This window comes from Gossypium hirsutum, chromosome D08, assembly GCF_007990345.1.
Source record: "Gossypium hirsutum isolate 1008001.06 chromosome D08, Gossypium_hirsutum_v2.1, whole genome shotgun sequence".
NCBI lineage: Eukaryota > Viridiplantae > Streptophyta > Magnoliopsida > Malvales > Malvaceae > Gossypium > Gossypium hirsutum.
The window spans coordinates 68,112,763-68,138,878 of record NC_053444.1 but is presented as its reverse complement, the minus strand read 5'-3'; the positions used below and the strand labels follow the sequence as shown (position 1 = coordinate 68,138,878).

The following is a 26,116-nucleotide window of genomic DNA, read 5'->3' as shown; positions in this document are numbered from 1 at the left end:
TTGCAAGATACTTCAAGAATCTTGCATGCAAAGTCCCTAAAATAGTTACTTATGCACCGCCCATAATTAAATTCAATGTTACTTGAATGCAATATTAGCCATTTCTTTATTCTAAAGTTAAATAAAGTAATTATCAAAAAAGTAGAGGTTTATATTATCCAATTTTTTTAAAACAAATATTCTTTACTTAATTTTTATATTCTGAATCAATAGTATTTATTGAAAATTAATGTCACAAATAGATCGGAGGTTAACTCAGTTAACTTTTTTTAAAAAAACTATTAATTAAATATGTTTTTAGAATAATTATTAATATAAAAGTATTTTAATTTTTATATATTTTTATAAAATATTAATAAGAGGATATTTTTAAAAACTCAAATGAAATTTTAAGATTTTTGAATCAATTTAGTTCGAGTCATTCTGTGTTGAAGTCACTCCAGTGTATAAGATAATTATAAATTTAAATTATTTAAATTTCTTCCTTTAAAAGTTAAGATTATATTAAGTTCTGGTGGTTTATATATATATTTAATTAGAATAAATTAAGTTATATATATATATATAAAAGAAAACCAAACAATTTCAAATCCACCACCACATACAAAGTTTTATCTTAAAAATTGGGCAAACATAGGCCAAAAGGGGTTAACCGGTTGTTTGGTTAGAAAAGAAAGTGAGAGAAAATAATAAAAAAAAGAGAATAATAAGACAGGTTCTATGGAAAGATACATTGCATATAGCAGAACTTGTCAGTTAATGTATCTGCAACAAAAACATAAAATAAAAATAAAAATTCTAAGACATGACATCTTCCTAGTTTTTTCCAACCAAATATATACATCCTCTTATGTTCTGTTTCAGTTCAACGCAAAAAACAAGTTTCTTCTTTTTTTTTTTTCTCTTCTTTCAATCTCTCTCTTTTTTTGCCCTACTTGTTGGGGTTTATGAATTTTTTCTTCTAAACAAATTTCTTAGATGCATTCAAGCTTTCAAAGGGTATACTTGGTTTGCGTTTTGCTAGCGTTTTGTTGCGTTTTGGTGTTGGTGGATTCATTGAAAGATTCTTTGTTTGGGATTATTCAACCATGCCTGCTCTTGTTAATTACGGTGGTAAGCTTTTTTTAATTTTGTAGATCTGTTTTTCTTTTTTTACTAGATTGAAAGGTTTTGTTGTTGTAGTTTATGTGTTTGATGTTATTTCTAACTGAAGAGACATGGTTTTTTATTTTTAAATTATGGGTTCTTATTGTTTTAGCTTAGGCATAGATTTGAATATATGATCTGAGAATTGGATTAGATCCTTGAAGATTTGTATCAAAGTGGGAAATTTTATGGAGCTTTGTATGATCTTTGGGTAGTTTTAGGTTATTGATTGTTCTTTGTTGTTGTAGTTGATGTGTTTGATGTTATGTCTCACTGAGGAGACATGGTTTTGATTTTGAGCTACGGGTTCTTTTTGTTTTAGCTTAGGGTTAGCTTTGAATGATTTGAGAATTGGATTAGATCCTTGAAGGAGCTTTATATGTTCTTTGGGTAGTTTTAGGTTATTGATTTTTCTTTGTTGGGAATTTCAGGTGATGATGATTTCTATTCTGGGGGTTCTTTTTATACAAATTCCACAGATTTGGGTAGGTTGTGTTCAATCAGTTCCCAAGTGGATGTCTACTATCCTCCTCGTAAAAGAGCTCGAATTACTGCCCCGTTTGTTGTTGGAGAAACTTTGTTTGAGCAGAGCAAGCAAGCTTCAATCGATGTCCTTCCTGACGAGTGCCTTTTCGAGATCTTCAAACGACTTCGAGGCGGCAGGGAAAGGAGTTCTTGTGCTTGTGTATCAAGGCACTGGCTTATGCTTTTGATCAGTATTCGCAAGGGTGAGTACGAATCCTCGAAGGCGGTCAAGGAGAATACTGATTCAGTTTCTGATGAAGATGATGGGTATCTTACGAGGTGCTTGGAAGGGAAGAAAGCAACTGACATGAGGCTAGCTGCAGTTGCTGTTGGAACGAGTGGTCATGGTGGGTTGGGAAAGCTTTCAATTAGGGGAAGCAGCTCTTCAAGTGGAGTAACCAACTTCGGGCTATCAGCCATTGCTCGTGGTTGCCCTTCTCTCAAGGCACTTTCTTTGTGGAACGTGCCTCGTGTTGGGGATGAAGGTCTCTCTGAGATAGCTAAAGAGTGCCATTTGTTGGAGAAGCTTGACCTTTGCCAGTGCCCTTCATTTTCAAACAAGGGTTTGATTGCAATTGCAGAGAACTGCCCTAATTTGACCTCTTTGAGCATCGAGTCTTGCCCCAAGATCGGGAACGAAGGCCATCAAGCTATCGGAAAGCTTTGCCCTAAGTTGCAGTCTGTCTCCATCAAGGACTGCCTTCTTGTTGGGGATCATGGAGTTTCAAGCCTGTTGTCGTCAACATCTTCTGTCCTTTCAAAGGTTAAATTTCAGGGTTTGAATATCACAGACTTTTCTCTTGCTGTGATCGGTCACTATGGCAAGTCGGTGACAAATCTAATGCTTAGCGGCCTAGAAAACGTGAGCGAGAAGGGATTTTGGGTCATGGGGAATGCTCAAGGCTTACAAAAGTTGGTCTCTTTGACGATCACATCCTGCCGGGGGGTAACAGATGTGAGTCTTGAAGCCATGGGAAAGGGATGTGCAAACCTGAGGCAGATGTGCCTTCGCTGGTGTTGCTTTATTTCGGATGACGGATTGGTGGCTTTTGCCAAATCTGCAGGTTCTCTTGAGTCCTTACAGTTAGAGGAGTGCAACAGAATCACCCAATCCGGGACTATTGGTGTCCTCTCAAACTGTTCGTTAAAATCCCTTACCGTAGTAAAGTGCATGGGAATTAAGGATATATCCTCGGAAGTTCCTTTGTCGTGCTGCAATTCCCTTAAATCATTGTCAGTAAGGAACTGTCCTGGGTTCGGGACTGCTGGCCTCGCTGTGGTGGGCAGATTGTGCCCTCAGCTTCAGCATGTAGATCTGAGTGGGTTGTGTGGGATCACGGACGCAGGTCTTCTGCCTCTTCTGGAGAGTTGTGAGGCTGGACTCGTGAAGGTGAATTTGAGCGGATGCTTAAATATAACCGACAAAGTAGTTTTGGCCTTAACCAGGCTGCACGGTGGAACCCTTGAGTTGCTCAATCTTGATGGTTGCAGGAGGATTACGGATGCAAGTTTGATGGCAATAGCAGAAAGTTGTGTTTTCCTCAGTGATCTGGATGTCTCAAGGTCAGCAGTTACCGATTCTGGTGTTGCTGCCTTGTCTCGTGCCGAGCAACTCAACTTACAAGTCCTTTCTTTTTCGGGTTGTTCCCGAGTATCAAACAAAAGCTTGCCTTCCTTGAAAAAACTAGGCAAGACATTGTTGGGGTTAAATCTCCAGCACTGCAATTCAATCAGCAGTCGAACCGTTGAGCTGCTCGTTGAGACCCTATGGAAATGTGACATCCTTTTCTAATCATGGATACAACTCCGTTGAGATCTGAACATTAAACTCATATAGTCGGCTCACAAGACCGGGTAGTAGCAAACATTCGCTGCAGTTTTTTTTTTTTGGTCCGACAAGGTTGTCATGGCGGTTGCTCTACACTTGATGTTTCCCAGGAACTTTGGCACAGTTTTAAGAGATGGCCTATAAAACCATCCCTTTATTTTTTTTACAGGCTCTCCCGACACAAGAGCTAGCCTGTTTCTCGATAGCCATGGTTCCCGGTTTTAGGTTTCCACTCATGATCACCACCACCACCACCACCATAGCTTTTTCCGTCCTGCTGCTACCCGGTGTTTTAGCTTTTGTTTTCAGTCATAAAAGTCTGTTGGTTTTAGATCAAATCTCATCTTGTTTTTTTTTCAAAGGGTAGGTCTTGTCTGTATTTCCTTTTGTCTGTGTTATGTAATGGTGGCTTTGAACAGTTCTATGTTTGGTGTGGTCACACTCACAGATTGATGATCTTTGGTTATGGCGGATGAGTGACTCATCCACCATTACTACAACCTTAGTTTTGGTTGTGTGTGTGTGTGTTTTTTTTTTTTTTTAAATTTTTTCCAAGTCATCATATCTTGTAGGCTTCTCCTTGTATATGAACTGTACAATTGCAACTACTCTATTTTTGTAAATGAAGCTTGAAATTTTACCCTTTTTTCTTTTCAAGTTGTGTTCATGATATTTAATTATTTACTATTTATTATATTTAGAGACTGAATCCCTAGATTTTGTCATGCTAAAATCTGAACCCAAAAGGCGTCAACTTGAGGAGAAAAACCTTATTTTGATCTTCTATACACAAGTGCCATTATCAATCTTATAGTTATACCTAAGGTTCTCTTTATGATCTCATCTTATCCCCCCCCCCTTCCCTTTTCTCTCTTTTACTTTGTTTGAGTTGGCTTTGTTATTATGAAAAAAGATAAATTATTAAACAGTTAAAATACTCAATTTAAAAAGTTACAAAATAGTTAGTTATTGAATTATTTGAAAGTATTGATTTATGTCCTTAAGTTATTAAAATTTTTTTATTTAAATCATTATATCATTAATTTTTTTAAAATTTGAGTAGCAAGTTTTAAGTTACGATTTGATAATCGATACGGTGAATTAGTACTCATTGACAACTAAAAGAACCTACTATGGATCTATGGTACAATCCCAGCCACATCATGTTACGATACGGCACAACGAAGTCGGAATTGGCCCAAGTGCAAAATGAAGTTCCAATTTCAGATTGTTAATCTAATTGCCGGATTGAACTTTTAATATGTTTAGTTTAATTAATTCAGTTTTTTTAATTTTCTTTAGTTCCTTTGATATCCGAACTTATCACTTCAAGTGTGGCGTTCGTTATACCTTTGGTTCCTATCTTGTTAGATAGCGGGTCAAGGTTTTTGTTTGCTATTTTCTGAACCGAATTATCTTTAAGTGCCGTATAAATTTTGGGTCAACATTCCCTTATATTGTTGGTTCACTCTTGGCCTTAGCCGAATCTAATATTCCATTTTCCTAAACCCTCTTTGCATCCTTTTCGCCTAAACTTATTCTTTATTTTTCCAGCCTATTTTGCTATAAGTTTAACAACTTACTTAATTTCACGATCGGTTAATCTAAATGACTCGAATCAACACTGAACCGAGTTCTTATCAATCTAAGTGGATTTGACGGTCAATATCAGAGATTAAAAAAAAAACTATTTAGATTTTCGTTCTCAAATTTGTGATATTAAAATTGTTTCATGAAATAAATTAAATTATAGAAGAGAAGGAGAATGAGAGCTTTTAATTAATGTAGTCGGTACGAATAGAAAAGGTCATATAACAACGATTTTAACAGTCCAGTTAAATAGAAACTTTCGAATAGTTCGGTCATCATTTGATAATTTTTTTTAAATTGAGTGACCAAAATATGAACTTACTAATAGTTTAATGACTTTGAGTTTTATTTATTCATTTATTAAAGAATGAATAAAATAAATAAATAATAAGATTCGTTAAATATAAAGGGTGTTGTTGCTAAATATTAAATCCAAACTTTTATATATCACAACAAGACGATATTCTTACCACTAAATCGAAATATTATAATAATTTAAAACATATTTGTATAAATATAAAACTTACTAAAATATTGCCTATTTTGGGATAAGCAGGTTAGCGATTGACAATTAGTTTAGTAACTGACTGTAAACTAGGATTTTTGTTAGATAGGTTTGATGGATACTCATATATAAAAGGTGGTTCCTCCATGAATCCTTCCACAGTCGGCCTCGAATGCTTTAATTTCTTTTTATTGTTAACCTTGTAAGTGCTGCAGAAACTGCAAGGTTATAAGGGATGTTGTCGATTTCAGCAACTAAGTGTTTGGTAAGGATCTTTGTCTTTGTTTTGCTTGCTTGCTTGTCTTCCAATTGTCAACCAACTCAAGAATCCCAAAAAGAATATGTGAGTGTTAAGAGGTCAGATTTTCCGGATAATTTTCTTTTCGGAGGATCGACTGCTGCTGTGCAGATTGAAGGATCAACTAAATTTGGAGGGAAAGGGCCGAGTGTTTGGGACCAGTTTATTCGAGAATTTCCAGAAAAAATAACAGACAATAGCAACTTGGAGGTAGCTGCTGATTCATATAATCGCTACAAGGAAGATGTATCGATTTTGAAAGACCTTGGCGTTAATGCTTATAGATTTTCCATTCCTTGGACAAGGATTTTACCCGATGGAACTTTGGGTGGTGGAATAAATCAAGAGGGTATCAATCATTACAACAGTTTCATCGATGACTTGATTAAAAATGGCATCGAGCCCTATGTGACAATACTGCACTTTGATTCCCCGGAAGCCCTTGAAAGCAAGTATGGAGGCTTCTTAAATCATAGCATTGTGAATGATTTCAAGGATTATGCTGAAATTTGTTTTAAAACATTCGGAGATCGAGTTAAAAATTGGATTACAATTAATGAGCCACTAATTATGGCCAAAATGGGGTATGCCATGGGAGTGGGTCCACCGGGAAGATGTTCAGATAGGAAAATTTGTCCCAATGGTAATGCAGCCACTGAACCTTACATTGTTGCCCATAACGTTCTTCTTGCTCATGCAACAGCTGCTTAGCTTTACAAAAAGGAGTACCAGGCAACACAAGGTGGACAAATTGGAATAGCCCTTAATTCCCATTATTATGAGCCATATTCAAACACATCACTTGATAAAGAGGCAGCAAAAAGAGGTATGGATTTTGAGTTGGGATGGTTTATGGAACCATTGATGCACGGAGAATACCCAGAAAGCATGAGAAGATTGGTTAAAGATAGGCTACCTGTTTTCACACTGGAACAAAATGAGCTTGTCAAAGGATCTTTTGATTTCATCGGCATCAATTATTATACCTCAAGATATGCTAAAAACATTCCATCTACTCCAAATGCGGCATCAGCTAGCTACTTGGTAGATTCTAATGTAAAATGCCACAGTTGACAAAGATGGAGTCCTTATTGGTCCAAATGCGGGAGGGAGTATATTTCTTTACGTTTATCCCAAAGGACTTTCTAAACTTCTGAAGCTTATGAAGGAAAACTACAGCAAAAACCTTACAATTTACGTTACTGAGAATGGTTATACGGAGAAACGCAACGATAGCATATCGATCTCCGAGGCACTTAAGGATCAAAGCAGAATTGAATTTCTTCAAAAACATTTGCATCAACTCCAAACTGCAATAAGAAATGACGTGAATGTCAAAGGATATTTCTACTATAGTTTACTTGAGAGTTTCGAATGGGGAGAAGCGTACACCGTTAGGTATGTACTTTATCATGTTGATTTCAAGAACCTCACTTATTCACGTAAAGAATTTACTAAATGGTACCATAATTTTATTAGAGGTATAAAATAATAAATATTTCGAAGATCGAGTCGACTTTGTCTAAAATTTTATTTTTGTTGATAATACTTTGTAACCTTATTGTATAAACCTTCCAATTTTAATTAATACAATCTAAAGCTTTATATCCAAACATATATATATATATATTATATCAATACTGTAATGATTTTATTTTCGTCGGTGTCAGAAAAATCAATGTCAAGACTAACTCGGCATTCTCAAAATTTTATTCTATATATTTGATTTTTAAAATTTTAAAATAGGGAAAAAATAAAGCAAATAAATACCTATTTTTGGGGAAAAAAGAGTGTAAAATTAAAGCAATTTCCTTGCAAGGAGTATTTTCAGGCTAGAGTCTCGTCTCAGGCAAGCTTAACGGTTCTCTTAACGAAAAATTATAAGAAAACTAATAAGGGTTAATTACACTATATGTCTTCAAATTATAACCTAATTTTTAAATTGGTGCAAAAAAACTTAAAAATGTTTTAATCGAATCCTCAAACTATAGTATTATCTACGAGAGATCCAGGCTGGTATTTGATGCTAAAGCACTGATAGAAGGACCTGATTGGAAAAATGCTTTAGTTTGAGGATTCGATTGGAATGTTTTGAAGTTTATGGATTGATTTAAAATTGGATCCATAGGTTGGGGACTTGTGATGAAATTAACCCTGATGATAAGCAAATAAAACCAACTAACTCACGAGGGAAAGTCATATCATTACAAAAAAATAAAATTTTAACGAATTTTCAAATTTTCAGTTTACAGAAAAGAAATGTCGAGTCCAATACTTCGACCGTTGCCCAACGAATCGTGGAATTGTATGCTTCCCGGCCCGCCCAGCCGCAACAATTTCGGCTCCGCCGATCTCAGCCCTTCCGGCCTCCTCGCCTTCGCCTCCGGCTCCTCCGTCTCTGTCGTTGACTCTAATTCCCTCCAGCTCGTCACCACTGTCCCGCTCCCTTCACATTCTCCTTCCTCCAGTTCCACCGCTTCCCTCTCCCCTTTCGTCACTTCCGTCCGGTGGACCCCTCTCCCTCCCCGCCGTGACCTTATTGCCACCGAACCTTCCTCTTCTCACCTCATCCTCGCCGCTGCCGACCGCCACGGCCGTATCTCTCTCCTCGACTTCCGCCTCCGTTCAATCATCCTTTCCATCGATCCGCCAGATCCTTCTTCTAAAACGGGTGTCCAGGACCTTTGTTGGGTCCAGGCCCGACCCGATTCTTTCCTCCTCGCCGCCCTCTCCGGTCCTTCTCACATCTCCCTCTACAACACTTCCACTTGCCGTTTCATCTTCAAGTATGACGCTTCGCCGGAATATCTCTCTTGCGTCCGCCGCGATCCGTTCGATTCCCGCCACTTGTGTATCATCGGACTCAAAGGGTTCCTTCTTTCCATCAAAGTGTTGGGAGAATCAGAAGAAGATATTGCCCTCAAGAAGTTTTTGATCCGAACCAAATGTAAGGAAATACTTAAGCTAGAAAAAGATGCCGCCGCCGCCGCTACCGGCGGGAGCTCTACTTCGACTCCCGCTTCCGCCGTTTTTCCCCTGTACGCGGTGCGTTTGGCGTTTTCGCCGCACTGGGAACATGTGATTTACGTGACGTTCCCTCGGGAACTGGTGGTTTTCGATATGAAGTACGAAACGACGCTGTTCTCCGCCGCATTGCCTCGCGGGTGCTCCAAGTTCCTTGATGTGTTACCCGACACAAACCAGGAGCTGGTTTATTGTGCTCACATCGATGGGAAGCTCAGTATCTGGCAAAGGAAAGAGTAAGCATTTTATGTTTACGTATTTTTAACTGAAATTTAAACTTGTCGCTATTAAATAGCTTACTTCAAATTTAGGTCTAATTCTGTTTTTAGTCCCTTTACTAGGTAACTTTTTCCACCTTGGTCCTTGAATTTTTTTTACTAGGATACTTTAAGCATTGTAAACTTGACGCCATTTTATGTTTACGTATTTTTCCTGAACTAGTTAAAATTTTCCACATTGGTCCTTGAATTTTTTTTTGTTCACATTAGTCTCGGAATTAGGACCACTAAATGTCATATTTAACTATATTAGAGAGACTAAGGGTGGGTTTGGATGGGCGATTGGGTGCGATGCGGTGCGTTTAACTTACTTTTTGTCTCACGCTACAGTATCGCTACAGTATCTAATCTCACCGCCACCGCTGATTTTACACTAACCGCAAGGTAAACGCACCGCCCATCCAAACTCACCCTAAAACTAAAACTGGACCACTAATTTACAATGCGCTGTATTTTGGGTCATTTAAGGAATGAGAAAATTTGTGACTAAATTAGGAAATATTTCAAAGAAGGTTCTTACGAGATAGGGACTATGCGACGTAAAGTAAGAAATATTTTGGTCCCTGTACTTTTAAAATTAGCAAAAAAGTCCATATACAGTAGAAAATTGAGCAAAATGATACTTTTATAACAATTTAAAATACAACATGCTATGTTCAATCAATATATTATAACTTTAAAAACTCAAACTATTACATTTAAATGTAAGGTATCAAATCAGGTTGAGTTAAATTCTTCTAAATTACAATGGTCGTCACCTCATTTAATCATATTCTAAATTAATACCATATCATATAATTAAGTCATTCTCGTAGAATTAATAATCTTTCTAATTGATTAAAAAATTATTATCTTGCTTGTTTTTCTAACATTTAGAGACCTTTTTTTCTCAATGTAAAAGTATAGGGAGCAAAAAGCACTCTGCACTATAGTATAGGGACCTATTCAGTACTTTTACCATTCTTTCTCCATGGTGATATGCTTTGTTGTCACTGCAAGTTGAAGCTTCAGATTTTTATTTTTTCTTCACATTTTAAATCATATTGATATATAGATACTTCTTTTTTTACTGAGTTTAGATGTTAATGACATTTTAAATCACAAAAAGGAATGTACTTATTTGGATATTATATCACAGAGAACAGATACATATAATGTGCACAATGGAAGACTTGATGCCATCATTTGGTTCATATGTCCCTTCACCATCATTCCTTTCAGTCCTTATCAGCCAATCAGAGCCCATACTACAAAACATCAGCAAGATTTGTTCTAAATTATCAACTACTGCATCTGATATTGATTTCGATAACCCTTTTGATTTTTGTGATGATACTCTCCTTGTTTCTAAAACACATTTGATATCCATTTCTGATGATGGCAAACTATGGAGCTGGATATTGACTGCTGAAGGGACTGGAGATATGCAGAATGGTGCTATAAGTTCAGGGAGAAATGCCAATGTCTTTGAAGAATCAACTAATGCAAACACCACAATTTCTTCTAATGATGAATCTACTGCAGATGGTGGCAGGCAGCTTCACAAAGTGAATGGTGCAAGAATTCAGCAGTCAAACTCGACCGATGCCCGACCCGATGTGACATTTAAGGTCTGCAAATAAACGGTCCATTTAATTTCTGGGTTTATATTTAACGCATTGACCGTGTATGAAACAACTTCCTAGTGAAACTTTATTGACATAGCTGCACATGGATGAACAAGATGAAAGCTAGCTAATATATGCGAACAAATTCTTTGGCTTTATCATGCATACTTCAATGCCAAATAACTTCTGCAGATTAGCTTAGTAGGACAGCTTCAGCTTCTTTCTTCAACAGTGACCATGCTGGCAGTGCCATCCCCTTCTTTAACCGCTACATTGGCTCGTTAGTTCCACCTCCTGAATTTCAATTTTTTGTTAAACTTCTTCTCAAACAATTGCCAGTATATAAGCTTTTTACAAGTTGATTAATCACATGATATTATGCGAAAGATGGTGGAAATAGCCCTGCAGTAGCTGTTCCACTAGTTGCTTTGGGTACTCAAAATGGGACAATTGATGTCATCGATGTCTCCGCCAATGCCGTTGCAGCCGGATTTTCGGTTCATAGTAGTAAAGTGAGGGGTCTAAGATGGCTTGGGAATTCAAGGCTGGTTTCATTTTCTTACACAGAGGTAAACATATTAAGTTTCCAACAGTGCTGCTTGTTTTGTGCATTGATAGCTAGTAATTAGTTCCTACTTTCCCTAGGCCGACCTTTCTTTTTCTTCAACATCATTTGCTTTATTACTTAATATTAGTACTATTGTGGAGTCAGGTGAGTGAGAAAATTGGAGGCTACAATAACAGACTTGTTGTGACTTGTCTTAGAAGTGGACTTAATAGAACTTTCCGGGCCTTACAAAAGCCAGAACGTGCACCTGTAAGAGCTTTGAGGGCATCATCTTCTGGAAGGTTTTCTCTACTCCTAAATTCTCTTGCTTTTTTGGTACATTTTACAATTTACAATTTCGGGAGGGGATGGCAGTAGCCGTGTTTGAACCCTGATCCTTGGGGTGCCAACAGAGAGCCTCAACCACTTGCTCTATTGAGGTACTAGCATGTATTGAGCTTTGATGATAGAGAATGGGGTCCCTTGGTTTAAGGGAGTGGTTTAGCATTGGTGGTAGACAAGAGACCTCAGAAAGTATGTGATATACTGTCATGTTTTAACCTTTTTAGGTATCTTCTGATTGTATTTCGTGATGCACCTGTTGAGGTTTGGGCAATGACAAAAAATCCAATTATGGTAAGTTTGATTGTTACTTAAGGTTTTCTCTATATGGGTTGTAACATTTCTGATATTTAACTTCTTATTTTGTGGTTTCTAGCCGCTGTCCAGTGAGCTTTATTTCACTATATACCCTTTCTGTATGAATATATTTTGATTTGATTGCTGGCTTTATGACATTTCATTTGGCTTCGCAAATTGCCAGTAATAAAGTAGCAAGATGAAGGATTCTCTTATATTGAGACAGAATCACCTTATGGTTTAAATTCAGTGCTTGATTTTTTTTCTCGTTGACTTTGTGTTTATTCTGATTTTTCCGATCAAACATGTATAAATTAACATGACCTATACTTCCATGTAGCTTAGATCATTAGCTCTTCCGTTCACGGTATTGGAATGGACTCTTCCAACAGTTCCCCGACCAGTTCAAAATGGTCCCTCTAAGCAATCTCCATTATCCCCTAACGGTAATGCAGCTGCAGCTTCAGAAGAGGCAGCCTCATCCACAACGGCATCTTCATCGGATACTAGTAGGATTCTTTACTTCCCATCAATCAGTATTTAGACCACTGTTCTCACCTGAAGGGTTACACGGTTATGAGTGTAACTTCCATATGCAGAGACAGGGAGCTCAGATGGCTCGCACGACGACAGTTCCGAGAGTTTTGCTTTTGCCTTAGTTAATGGTGCACTTGGAGTCTTTGAGGTTCATGGCCGGAGGATCCGAGACTTCAGGTATAATTTTTATTCATACTCATGGTTATGGAGCCAGCTTATGTCTACATGTTATTGTAAGGATGTAACTCTTGCATTAACAAGGATCATTTGCTTGTCTGCAGACCAAAATGGCCTTCTTCTTCATTTGTTTCATCTGATGGATTGATTACAGCCATGGCATACCGCTTGCCTCATGTTGTACGTCTTGTATCTTAAATGACCCCATCCAATTGGTAGTTTATATTTTCTTGTTTCTTTGAAGATATATCTGTAGCCACTAACATCATTAATTTCTCAGGTTATGGGGGACAGGTCAGGAGTCGTCAGGTGGTGGGATGTAACTACTGGACATTCTTCCTCATTTAATACTCATAGAGAAGGAATCCGAAGAATCAAATTCTCACCCGCTGTTGCTGGGGACCATAGTCGAGGGCGCATTGCCGTACTATTTTATGACAATACATTTTCTGTATTTGATCTTGTAAGTGTCAAAATGCATTTACCACTGCTTCTTCCCTTCAACGGGGCTTCCTGGAGGACCTTTGGAAGAGTATTTCTACATTTGAACTTAATGTTCAATATTTTGGTATTTGCAGGATTCGCCAGAACCATTAGTCAATTCTCTTTTACAACCTCTATGTCCTGGAACCCTTGTATTAGAATTGGATTGGTTGCCTTTGTGGACTGAGAATGATCCACTGGTTTTGTGTATTGCAGGAGCTGATAGTAGCTTCCGCCTTTACGAGGTTAACATGTATGTGCCACAATTTGTTCACAATTCTCAATCTTCTCTTCATTGTAGTTAGATCTAGTTTACATGGTGCAAAGAATACCTAACCTAACTTACTCGAACCTGGGTGAGTATAGGCATGAGTGTTGGACACGGTACTTAAAGAAAAGAACAATCAGGGCAACATAGTTTGTTACTGTAAATTAATTTACTCAGGGTGTGATAGGTTTGGAATGGCTAGCAAAGAGATGGAAAGGTTAGGTACGTGATGAAAACAATCAGTGCATTAGTTTCGAGATGAAACGAATAATGTTATGCTATATGATTCATGTGAAAGCTCACTTACTCTGTAGTTCAGTAACCTCACTCATATTCTTACAGAAATGATAAGAGAAGGATCCCTGGACGGCAGCCACGAAATCTAAAAGAGAGATTCCGACCGATGCCTTTATGTTGTCCCATATTGCTTCCGACACCTCATGCATTGGTAAGAATTATTCTTCCCTTTATGGTTTAGTAATTGATATTACTAGGTACCATGTTGTGCATTTACATGGTGCTAAGTTAATACACTAATGGCTAACTAGTAACTGCATTAGTAATTTACCTTGAGTTGCAATAGGATACTGACCTTGTTTCTGCTTACTGTGAAAGCTTCATTTTAATTGTATATTGCGTCAAAGGTTAAATGAGTATTCAAAGAATGATCCATTTTCATGTCTTCTATTACAGGCACTGCGAATGATCTTACAGTTAGGTGTAAAACCCTCTTGGTTTAATACTTTAGGTACAACAGCTATAGATAGAAGGCCCCAATCCATTACAAGAACTACTTCATCCACGGGGGATCTTCGCAGTTACATGATCGAATTACCACCTGTCGGTGATTCTGTCGTGCCAGAATTGCTCCTCAAAGTATTAGAACCTTACCGGAAGGAAGGCAGGTTTCCTACAACCTATTCAGTGTGTACCTAATTCTTTTATTGAAAATTTGATTGGTTTTTTTCTTATCCCTTTTTTTTTCCCCATTGGTTCATTGCTCAAGGCTGCATATTTGATGAGGAAAGGGCTAGATTGTATGCCACCATTGTCAATAAGGGTTGTGCTGCAAGGTTTGCCTTTGCAGCTGCTACATTTGGTGAGGTCTCAGAAGCACTTTTCTGGTTGCAATTGCCTCGTGCTATGAACCACTTGATGAGTAAATTAGTAAAAAAGTCTCCGGAGAAGGTACCTTTTTTGGAAGATTCAGAGCTTGATGACACAGCTCTACTTAGTAGAATTACATCAAAGGGGAAATTGGCACCTGAGACCGGATGGGGGGATGCTTTGGTAAGTCTTTAATGGTTTACTAGCTGTTCTATGTTCTAATGGTTCAAAGGGTGAGGTTACCATTTAGGGGTCTTGCATAACTTTTGTTGGCAACACATGTTTTCTGGTAGCAGAGTAAAGGTCAGCTTAGGTTAATGGCTTTTGACCAAGAAGACTTATGGAAAAGTGCTAATGAGCGTATCCCTTGGCATGAGAAATTGGAGGGAGAAGAGGCAATTCAGAACCGTATACACGAGTGAGTTCACAACCTTTATGTTACTTCATTGCTACGGTTAAATGTTGATCGGTGAAGTCGCTGCAATTACACTAGTAATTGTAATACGCATTTTTCTTGAAGTACTCAAGTGTCCAACACCAATGTCCCACACATATCTAGGGTATGGGGATACGAGGAGACCCTCCAAATACATAAAAACCTTAAAAAACTCGAATATGCTCGTGTTGGACACATAACCATGTCCAAATAGCTGCCACAGTAGTAACCATAACTTGTATGCGTCATGAACAGTCTTGTCTCGGTTGGGAATTTGGAAGGTGCTGTTAGTTTATTGCTGTCCACTTCACCGGAAAGCCCTTACTTCTATCCGAATGCTCTACGTGCTGTTGCTCTTTCATCTGCAGTGTCAAGGTCTCTTCTTGAGCTTGCAGTTAAGGTGAGTGTTGCCCCTGAATTCATTTTTCTCTTTGATTAAAACATGTCGTTTTCTTGGTTTTAGAATCTTGATCCATCTAGGTTGTTGCTGCTAACATGGTGAGAACCGACCGGTCATTATCCGGCATTCATCTTCTCTGTGCTGTTGGAAGGTATCAAGAAGCTTGTTCACAGGTTAGGTTCTGTTTGTTGAAACAATAAGGCAACTATCGAAATCAAACTCAATGTTTCCCATTTACTTGTTTATCAACATTATACAACCGTAGGGATTCTTCGTATTCATCTTCCTGTTTCGAGTATTTCATCCTATGGTTTCTTTTAACTCTTACACAGCTACAAGATGCTGGATGCTGGACTGATGCTGCTACTTTAGCAGCAGCACATTTAAAGGGATCTGATTATGCAAGGTTTCTGATTTCTTGTCCTTTAAGTTACTTTGCCTTTGATTATACCGCAACTTCATTTCGGATTGTTGTTTTTGTAGGGTTTTACAAAGGTGGGCTGATCATGTCCTTTCTGCAGAACACAACATTTGGAGGTGTACAAGCAATTTCCGTATCGAACTTATTATCGAATGCACAATCTTTTTTTGTTCTTAAGCTTGAGACGGTTCAATGCAGGGCACTGATTTTGTTCGTTGCGGCCGGGGCAATGCAGGAGGCATTAGCAGCCCTCCGGAAGGCACAACAACCGGACACGGCTTCCATGTTCATAATAGCTTGCCGCGAAATTCATGCAGACATTATCGCTAATGTATTAGGTTCAGATGATGAGTCAGCGTCATCATCAAATAAGGATACAATGGTTGAATTGCCTGGTTTAAACCCAGAGTATGAAGATGTTATTGCAGTTGGTGAATTTTATGGTCAATATCAACGGAAATTGGTGCACCTCTGCATGGACTCTCAACCATTTTCAGATTGATCGTGCTACCGGAAAAGTCAGTCATCCGCATTCTCCGATTTACAGTGAAGTAATGCGGATATCAACCAGTCTCATCTCATCCTACATAAGCGACATTACACAATCTAGCACGCAAACCATTCTGTTTTCGAGCCGATTTAGATGGCAAAGCAGGCTGTTCCTAGAAACATTAGTGAAAATATTGAATATGTGGTAGCTTGATGCACAAAATTTTGAATCAATTTCGACTTTGGGTCGGTTTTGAATTAGAGTATTAGGGTTGTTAATTTTCATCCAACAGAACTTCATTGTTTAGGAGTAGTGCTTACAAGATAATCTTTTGAGTCTGTTGATACACGGTACCACAGAGGTCAAAATCGAAAGTCAAGATGAAAGTTGATGATGTTCTAGTCTAGAGGATAAAGCCCCCTCCTTTGGATTGTCTGTTGCCTCTTATTATACCGGGTTTAATTTCCATTCGAATTATAATTATATAACAAAAACTAATTTTTATTAAAAAACTTTATGAACCAAAAACTAGTGTATGTATTTACTAATAAAATCCCATATTTATAAGCAAAAATTTTTCATAGACTGTACAATATATGCATATACATATCTAATTTATCATGTATTCAGATAGTAAACAACTTCATTATTTGGAAAAAGAAAAAAAAATTAGAATTGAAATTGAAATTTTTAACACGTTCATATATTCCTACATGATTCTTTTATGATAATTATATATTAATATATATAAATATAATACGAAAAAAATAAAATATAAAACGATACAAATAGATAATATCGAAAATAATATTAAAACATTTAATAGATTTAAACACGAGTACGACACAATATGAACATATACATGATACGAATACACGAATTTCCGATATTACAAAAAATAAAATAAAACAAAACATTTAAATTTTTAAAATTGAATCCTACAAAAAGTTTTTTTTTTCAAGAAAAGAATTATAATTTTTAACTTAAGCATATAGGATTTTAAGTTAAAATTATAATCCCCCACTTTTTTTTTTTCACTAGTTTTACTCGCTCAACACAAAACAACTCCCGGGCCAGCAAACCGGCGGCAGAGACGGCGGTGATAGTTCTAAGGCAAGAACGATTGGGTTTTTCCCAAATCAGAATCCGTCCCGAATGCTTCAAAAAGAACGAAAGAATCCAAACAAGGCGTAAAAGGCTCTTCGTCGAACACCATATGTGCATAATTAAGGTTCTTGTTCATCATCATCAATGGAGTTTCAATTTCATAATTATTATCATAATCATAATCAAAGCAACGAACCGCACGTTCCATCCATGTATTATCAGTTAACCCATCGACCTTCAACAAACCCATCGATCCTTCATCGTCCGTCGTCGTTTTCGGACTCGAAATCATTGGCAGCTCGGCCGGCGGTGGCGCTATTGGTTCTTCGCCGCCTTGATTCTCGATTGCAATGTTGGTATTGGTGTTGTTTTGATGATTGGGAATAGATTGATGGTTGGATTCATCAATGGCTTTGCCTTTTCTTTTGCCTAAAACACTGGTTTTCTTGTTCAAATGGGTATTCCAATAGTTCTTCACTTCATTATCAGTTCGACCAGGCAATCTCCCAGCTATTAATGACCATCTACATATTTTGTTACAATAAAAAGGTTTTTTTTTAATATTGAATATAATTAAAAATTATGATTATAATTAATATATCCAAATAACTATAATTAAAATAAATTAAAATAACAATAAGGGTGAAGATTGGGAAAAAAAATTTAGGATTTGAACTGAATTATAAATTTTTGGGAGTTAAAAAAACAATTTTATAATTTTAAAGGACTTTAGAAGTTATTTTACCATATTGGTATGATGACAACTCATATAGAGGCGGGGGAATTTGGTATAAAATTTAAAAAATTCAAAGGGTAAAGCTAAATATTTTTCTATCAAAATGGCTTAGATTAAAATATCAATTTTTATAGGGGTTAAAAATACAAAATTTTCATTAAATAAAGAGGCTAAAAAAGATTGAATTGAATAATTAAAGTTTAAGAGGGGTTAAAAGTGAATTAGACCAATTAATCAAGGGACCAAAACCTTAATTATTCAACCTTCTCATTAAGATTGAATTTTGAAATTTTTTGGATGAAGATGAACAAAAATAGAAAATAATTGGGTTAAATGTATATATTAACAATAAATAAATAAATTTAAAACATTGGTCACCATCAATATAAAGTAGTATACTAAATCATATGAGAAATGGGGTGAGTGATCACATTACTAAAAGTTGGAAAGAGCCCCCCACCCACATTTTTCTTTCAAAAAACCCCCTAATTTTAGTTTTGAATTTAGTCCCTAAACCATTTTTTTGTGAAAGAGTAAGAAAACTTTAATTTATCATAACTTAATCTTTTATTTTTTTAATGTCATTAATAAATTCAAATAAATTAAAATGTTTGCCTCAATATTAATTAAAATAATTAATCCTGTCGACTATTTAAATCAATTAACGTAAAAATAAAGTATAATGATTAAATTTTAAATTCGAAACAACATTTAAAAAAAATACTAACCGGTTACCAAGAAGGTTATGCATACGAATAATAAGGTCTTCTTCTTCCTTAGACATTGCACCTCTTTTTATATTTGGTCTTAGGTAATTCTTCCATCTCAACCTGCAACTTTTCCCTCCTCTCTTCAACCCTATTTATGCATACACAGAAATTAATATAAACAATTGTATCGAATAGTAAGGAATTCGATAAATATGATTTTACATTCGAGTTTTGTGGATGAACAAAATAATGATTGTTCATTTAGAGATTGAATTAACATAAACGAGTACATCAAGTATTGTAGATGAAAAAACAACAGTTTTTTATTTAAAGATCAAATTTAATCAAAACCAATGAGACTACCGAAATATAAAAGGGTATCAAGCAGCTCGATAAATAAAAAATGGGAAGATGTGCATACCCAATAACTTGGAAACTTTGGCCCAATTGCCTTCACCATGAGTTTCCACATAGTTCTTCAAAATCAAGTCTTCTTCAGCTTTCCATAACCCTCTTTTGCCCTCTGTTTTCTTTTCTCTCTTATTCTCTTCCATTTTTGCTGCTTTCTCTCCCTCACTGAATTTGAACTTTGAATGAATTTTGAAATTTGAGATCAGTTGTTTATATAGGTGGAAAAAGAGAAAGAGATTAAAAGCAGGGGGTTCATCATGCACCTATACACTACTCTGAAACAGTGATAAAAAGATAAAATGATTGACATTGTGAAGGAAAGGGCCCCCTCTTTTCTCCATTTTTCATTTACTTTTTCCTTTCCATCTCTCTCTATCAAGGGAAAATGCTTTGAGTTTGAATTTTGTTTTGCCGATTTAATCTTAGTTCAATTAAGTATGAATGTTGTTGTCAATGCAAGAGAAAATAGATTTAAGTACGCTGAAACGCATTTTCTTTTCAAAAAAAAAAAGCCGTTGCAAATCCCTTATGATTTGAAAAGAAAAAAAAAGAATCTTTCTATTTAGAGTAAAATTATTTTATACATTGAAGTTTTTAATCTGCACAAGTGATGTTAGGGAATTGACAAATGGCCTAGAGGGAAATACTAAAATATTAAGAAATAAATATTTTTAAAAAGTGATATGTGTCTATTTTTTAAGGCTACTTGTAGAATAAAAAAAGTACATTGTCAATATATCAAATACTCACCCCATGATATGATATTAAAAATATATTTTTTTAAAAAGAAACAAGTATTAATTTTCTAAAATTAGTTGTGAAATAAATAAATAAAAGTAATCAATTGAGTCTCAGCTCGATTGCATGAACATTATTGCCAAGGTAGAAAGACATGAGTTCAAGTGCGCTGAAACGCATTGTTTTTCTATTTATCGGCTGGGTATTGTCTTAAAAAGAGCAAATATAATCAGAACTTATAATAAAATTGTTCAAAAAAAAGTACACTACTAATATACCAAATACTCACCCTTAAAAAGTTAACATAAATTAGTACTTATCAATAGTATGATATCATATAGATACATGAATTTTATATATGTGAGCACCAATTAGTTTTTGCATATACTTGAGTTTCGCTTAAATATTAAATTTGGTATAAGAAAATTTTTTTTGTCTCAAATTGGTAATTTAGTTTGGTTTTAATGTTTAATTTAGTACCCAAACTAAATGATATCATGTGTGTCTAAAGAATATTTGACGCATGTGCTCTAATAAAATAAATAAATAAATGCTTAGGAAGTGTTTGATAAATTAAAATTTTAAGTGCTGAAAAATTAAGTACTGAATTTTTATTGTTAAATTTTATAAGTGCTAAATTTATATTAGAAAATTGTTTTATAAAATTGTAAATAAAAGTACTGAACATAATTATGTTGTTTGATAAAAGTAAATGTTGATTTTTAAAAGATTAATTTTTTTAAAATTTTAAACTTATTAATATAATATTTTCTATTATTTTGGGTAGTTTCGGGTGAGAGGTAAATATGTTAATTTGACTATCTCATTTTTACTAAAAAAAGAATTTTTATTTCAATTTTTAATAAATAAAATTAACTTAATATTTCTACATTAAGTGATAAGTAGTTACCTACCTATTTATCTTATTCAACACTTTTGTGTTGAAATTTTTACATTAAATAAACAATTAAAATGATTATCAAGCAAATTTAAATATTAAATTGGGACAAATAACAAATTTATACCAAATTTAACATTTAAATATTAAATATTTTCGATAGTTTATCAAATACATCCTTAATTGGCATAAAAAATAATTTAGATACCAAATTCAACATTGAAGTCAAACATAAGTACTTAATTGGGACAAACTAAAACTCAAGTATCAAATTGAAAAAACTTAGGTACCAAAATAAACATTAAAGTCAAACTCAGATACCAAATTGAATATCAAAACCAAATTTAGGTAGTATTAATCCTTAAAAAATTCAAAATTGGCAAACAACAAAGCAATGGCATAAGTTGATAGAGCCTTTAGTCAAGTCACCTCTGTCAACTTAAATTAGAAAAAAGAATCACTTTTGGATATGATTTTACAACCTTTATTCTGAAGCCCTTTCAAATTCAACAATTTGTCTCAAAAATCATTACAAACATCATCATCATATAAAACAAAAACTAGTTGTACTATCAAAACAATTATGCCTCTTATCATTGAATTTGCTTGCAATGGAGGGCTCAATTTTCCAACTATAAATAAAACATTTCAACCAGGGTTCGATTCTTGTTCTGGGTATGGAGCAGTTTTAAAAATTGTGATTAACATTTATTTTTTTAATAGATCTATAAAATACGATTTACTGAGTTCATTCCAAAATGACAAGCTTTTTTGTGAATTTATTTCCCTTCTTTTTTCTATTCCCTCTGTCATTTCTAGTTACTATTACCCTTTTTATACTTTTTTATAAAAATAAATAAGTTAAAATATATTGTTAGTCTATGCAATTTGATGAAATTTGGAATTTAGTTTTGTAGTTAAAAATTAAATCTTATTACTTAAGGCCGAAGGCAAAAAATTTTTTTAGGGAGCAGAATTAAGTTGTATGATTTAAAAAGAGCTAAAATACAATTTTACTATTTTAATAGTTTATATATTTATAATTTTTAAAAGATTAGATCAAAATTTTATCATTTTGGAAGGCCAAAGTATAATTTTACCATGTACTGATTTTAAATTTTTATAAATATTAAAGGGCGAAAACATAAATTTACCATTTTAGTGGGCCAGGGCCTTATGACCCGTCACCCCTGCTATTACTTTCCGATTTAAAAACTCAGTCCAATGATTAATGTTACTAATAATTTATGTCAAAATTTGCTACCTCGGCATGTTAATTAGGCTGCCTTGATATTAAAACATATGGTTGATAGAAAATAAACATGTTAAGTTAACAAGCTTTGATGAAAACTACTAAGGATATATTAATCATTGGACTAAGATTTTTAAATAAGAAAAGTAAAAGATCCAATTTTTAACTTTTAAAATGTAGGAGCTAATTCTCAAATTCTATAGAAGAACAACGTTGTTTAACCAAATAAATAAAAATAATTTAATTTAATTCCTTACTATTAATGATATATAGTTTTATATAATAACTCATTAAATATAAATTTAAACTTTTATTACTGTCCCATTCTGATGGTTACTTTTTTGGTTCGATAATAGTCAATGTTTTAAAAATCCAATTAATGGTTGAACCAATTAGATCATCGATTCTCAATTTAATTAATTCGATGGTCGATCCAACAATAATAATATAAATGATTAATTTTTTTTTTTATAAATTTGGTCCAATATCTTCTTCTTTTTTTATCTCGCTTTCATTCTTTTTCGATTTTGAGTTATTCATTCAGAGATCAATTTAATCTCTTTGCTGGATTGGTATACTAATCGATTCTTAATCCAACACGTCTGGTCCAGTTTAAATAACATTGTCGATTATTATAAATTCGGTACCTAAGTTCTATCAAATACCTAAACGGAAGACAAAACTCTTGTTTTCATCTACAAAAATTGAACTCTAAATCTGAGTCAAAAGACATCCAACTCCTTATTATTCAATCCCCGAGAAATTGTTATATAAAACAAGAGCTGCAGATTTCCTTTGTTTTTGTTTGAAATGGAAAACAGATTCCGAGATAACAAAAATGGTAGCACGGAATTTGACCGGCGGATACATGGGAGTGTGTAACAATTAAACCATGGGATTGGCCCTTTGCTTGTTAATTTAGTTGAGTTCAATGGATTTTTTTTCTTTTTTCCAATTCACCATTAAAATTGAGATTCAAACTTCAATTAAGTCCTAACATCTATGTGAATTAAAAATAACCATTCGTGTTTCAGTATCTGAATTTCAAATGAGATCAAACTGAAAGCCAATATCATATGTAGTTGTTGAGTGTTCTCGTAAGTTTCCCTTCATGGAGGTCAATTTCCCTATTTATAAGGCACGGTCTCTCGATGTGACGTACTAGGATTAAATAGGCCTTCATGCACGTCAACACGTATCCTACTCTAAGGTCAACACATGTTTCTTGAGTATGGTTCACTTGCATGATAGTGTGAACTCATATAAACGAACTATATGGTCTGGCTGATTATATACTAACTGAAGTAAAAAGAATCCAGTCGATCTTAATAGGACAATGGGTCAGTTATGGCGAACACCATAACAATAGTACATGCAAAATTTTAATTAGAAATCACTTGAAAGTTTGAAGAATAAGAAAGTTGGTTGTCCAACCATAAACAAATTGGAAGTTGAAAACTCGGCCACCACCTTCACATTCAAATCTGTCAGAAACTATATATAAAATATGTGAAGGCAAAGGAATTAGATATTAGATGGAGTTGACAATGGCGAAAAATGACAATTTCAACGTGATGCACTGCAAAGGGTGGGTTTATGCCTCAATATTATGTTTGTTTGTTTAGTGGGATATTTGACCTTTTTGCAGTTCAAAGCTGCAATCAAATCTCACTCTATATCTCCCCTCCACACTAAAAGCAAAAGCACCCTTTGGGCATTGGATCCTGTATGCAACCCTCCCATGGTAGGTACCATTTTAATCTTAATTTTGTATCTAGTATTTTAAGTTTAATTTCAATTAAAATTTCAATACATTTCGATCAGTATCGGTGTCTATTAGAAGAGTCGAGAGACAAATTTTTAAAAAACGATACTTGACGTTTAAGGTTTATATATAATAAGCTAATAATTTTTCATCATATAGGTAGATTTATGTCAACCGTAGTATAAATTTATTAACATGAATAAAATTTATAAAAATAGAATGTCGATAATGGCAAGAAAAGAGAGAAAAAATAGAATACGGATTTTAAGTGGAAACCCTTTTGAGAGAAAACCACGGGTAGATGAGAAGAAAATTCATTATGTCGAATTCGAATAATACAAGAGGAGAGATGACTACGTCTATTTATAGGTTTGTAAAACCATATTCTAATCAAAGTCAAATAGAAGTAATGTAATAAGGTTAAAACACCTTATTCCCCGGCCCTCGGCCTTCGCACTCATAGATCCCCCTATCTTGCCGCTTGTATTTTTATTTAACAAGAATTTAGGTCACATATCTTCAACATAATGCATTAATGAATTATATAAGTTTCAAAAAATAAAAATAAATTTTCATTTTTACAACACACTAGAAGCAAATTAATGTTGACACATATACATCATAACGAGCGACAATCTGATCAATTATATTTTGATTGTATATAAATTTATAGATTATCGGTACCTGTATTAAATATAAATTTAATTATTAATTGAATTGAAATTATTCATCCAACCTATATTATTCGTACCATATAATGTTAGATTTTCAGCATTTAGTACATATCAAGGATGTTGACCTTATACTCGTATTTTGACATCAAATCGCGGAAATTACATGATAAAATCAAATTCATGGGACATGGGATTGTGCTGTGGGGATAAAAAAACAAAAGCTTAGTGCACACAATACGAAGTGTGGGTGTGCAAATATGAGATTTACTTTTATGCTGTCATGTTGGCGGGGAGGAATCACGGATTCCTTAACGTCCTTTCCGCCGCGTTCTTTATTTTTTTTCAAATCAGTAACAGTTTCCACTACATAGCGGCCTGGTGTTTACATGGACAGTATATTTTGTAGCTCCCTTTCCGGAAACCATTCAATCCTTCCAATAGCATTCCAGCCCCGTATTTCTAGCAACTCAGGGTGAAATTGGATGAACAGTGCGTTTATCTGCGGTTAGTGTAAAAACAGCGGTGGCGGTGAGATTAGATACTGTAACGATACTATAGTGTGAAATAAAAAGTAAGTTAAACGCACCGCACCACACCCAATCGTGCATTCAAATCTACCCTCAATCTATATAGCTAGTGATGAATTTTAGCGTTTAGATTTGTGTCTAATTAAAAATGAGAATGTTTGATAAAAGGTGTGGAGGGATCTAATTAATTTTTTTTGAAAATTTTGCTAGGTTTAATGAAAAGTTTCAAAATATAATGTTTCATTTGGGAACATGGATTACAAAATTTGGATTTAAATTTCATTTATTATGTAAATAGTAAAAATAGGATCCATCATCCATCTATAGGAAAATTAGTTAAGATTCAAAACAATATATGTTAGAAAAAGATAAAAACATGAATTTGTTAAATTCAATATATTTTAATAATTTCTAATTTAAGAACCTAATTATATTTCTAAAAGAATTTCCACTCAGTTTATAATATTCTTTAAATTTAAATTTTAAAATCTTTAACTACTAACCTAAGAGACTAATTAAAATTTTTAATTTTAAAAGTCTAAAAAGAATTTTCAAATATTTTGAGATCTCTTGTTACCATCCGCATCTGTCCGTAGTTTTATTTTCTCTAAAAAAATATTTCAAGATTCAGATGTAAGAGATGATTAACTATTGAATAACATTAAAACAATTAAATTCGAGAACATTTCACCAATCCTATTCTTTATTACTCAAACAAGTCGTGCAAATGGTTAAAACTTCCATAATATCAATATTATCTAAACTGGATTTAATCTACTAATCGAACCAATTATATCAAAAATTAATCAAAATATCAATCCAAAAAGACAGAAAAAAAAACAATTAATTATCAAATCAATTGAACTGAATAAAAAATCCAATTAAACCAACTACAGTAAATTTTATATTTTTTAATATTTAATTAAATTTTTAATGATTTATTTGATTTAAACCAAAAAACCGATCAAATAAAAAATTAATGACCTGATTGG

General features: G+C 34.4%; 3 protein-coding genes and 1 pseudogene across 3 annotated transcripts; 3 read left to right on the top strand and 1 right to left on the bottom strand.

The window, feature by feature from the left end:
* Positions 1–667: 667 nt before the first annotated feature.
* LOC121219996 (EIN3-binding F-box protein 1) lies at positions 668–4,156 on the top strand. Its single transcript, XM_041098998.1, has 2 exons — positions 668–1,113; positions 1,578–4,156. Exons 1-2 carry the CDS (start codon positions 1,089–1,091, stop codon positions 3,461–3,463), a joined length of 1,911 nt encoding a protein of 636 aa, XP_040954932.1. The 5' UTR covers positions 668–1,088; the 3' UTR covers positions 3,464–4,156.
* Positions 4,157–5,829: 1,673 nt separating this feature from the next.
* On the top strand, positions 5,830–7,284 carry LOC121220387 (furostanol glycoside 26-O-beta-glucosidase-like; annotated as a pseudogene).
* Positions 7,285–8,094: 810 nt separating this feature from the next.
* LOC107909214 (WD repeat-containing protein 11) lies at positions 8,095–16,741 on the top strand. Its single transcript, XM_041098997.1, has 20 exons — positions 8,095–9,152; positions 10,333–10,804; positions 10,994–11,081; positions 11,189–11,370; positions 11,514–11,650; positions 11,918–11,984; positions 12,328–12,496; positions 12,587–12,701; positions 12,806–12,881; positions 12,982–13,164; positions 13,280–13,437; positions 13,795–13,900; positions 14,146–14,353; positions 14,459–14,742; positions 14,856–14,977; positions 15,251–15,395; positions 15,476–15,568; positions 15,728–15,801; positions 15,879–15,932; positions 16,015–16,741. The coding sequence occupies exons 1-20, from the start codon at positions 8,152–8,154 to the stop codon at positions 16,316–16,318; spliced, it is 4,038 nt and encodes a 1,345-aa protein (XP_040954931.1). The 5' UTR covers positions 8,095–8,151; the 3' UTR covers positions 16,319–16,741.
* Positions 16,742–17,097: 356 nt separating this feature from the next.
* LOC121219995 (transcription factor WER) lies at positions 17,098–19,542 on the bottom strand. The gene is made up of 3 exons (XM_041098996.1): positions 19,281–19,542; positions 18,878–19,007; positions 17,098–17,937 (listed from the first exon to the last, which is right to left on the bottom strand). Exons 1-3 carry the CDS (start codon positions 19,411–19,413, stop codon positions 17,415–17,417), a joined length of 786 nt encoding a protein of 261 aa, XP_040954930.1. The 5' UTR covers positions 19,414–19,542; the 3' UTR covers positions 17,098–17,414.
* Positions 19,543–26,116: the final 6,574 nt, after the last annotated feature.

Coding starts and splice junctions, on each gene's coding strand:
- LOC121219996 (XM_041098998.1), top strand. CDS start 1,089: ATGCCTGCTCTTGTTAATTACGGTG. Junction 1,114..1,577: donor TGCTCTTGTTAATTACGGTG/GTAAGCTTTTTT, acceptor TGGGAATTTCAG/GTGATGATGATTTCTATTCT.
- LOC107909214 (XM_041098997.1), top strand. CDS start 8,152: ATGTCGAGTCCAATACTTCGACCGTTGCCCAACGAATCGTGGAATTGT. Junction 11,082..11,188: donor TTTAACCGCTACATTGGCTC/GTTAGTTCCACC, acceptor ATTATGCGAAAG/ATGGTGGAAATAGCCCTGCA. Junction 13,438..13,794: donor CGCCTTTACGAGGTTAACAT/GTATGTGCCACA, acceptor ATATTCTTACAG/AAATGATAAGAGAAGGATCC.
- LOC121219995 (XM_041098996.1), bottom strand. CDS start 19,413: ATGGAAGAGAATAAGAGAGAAAAGAAAACAGAGGGCAAAAGAGGGTTA. Junction 19,008..19,280: donor CAAAGTTTCCAAGTTATTGG/GTATGCACATCT, acceptor ATGCATAAATAG/GGTTGAAGAGAGGAGGGAAA. Junction 17,938..18,877: donor CATAACCTTCTTGGTAACCG/GTTAGTATTTTT, acceptor CAAAATATGTAG/ATGGTCATTAATAGCTGGGA.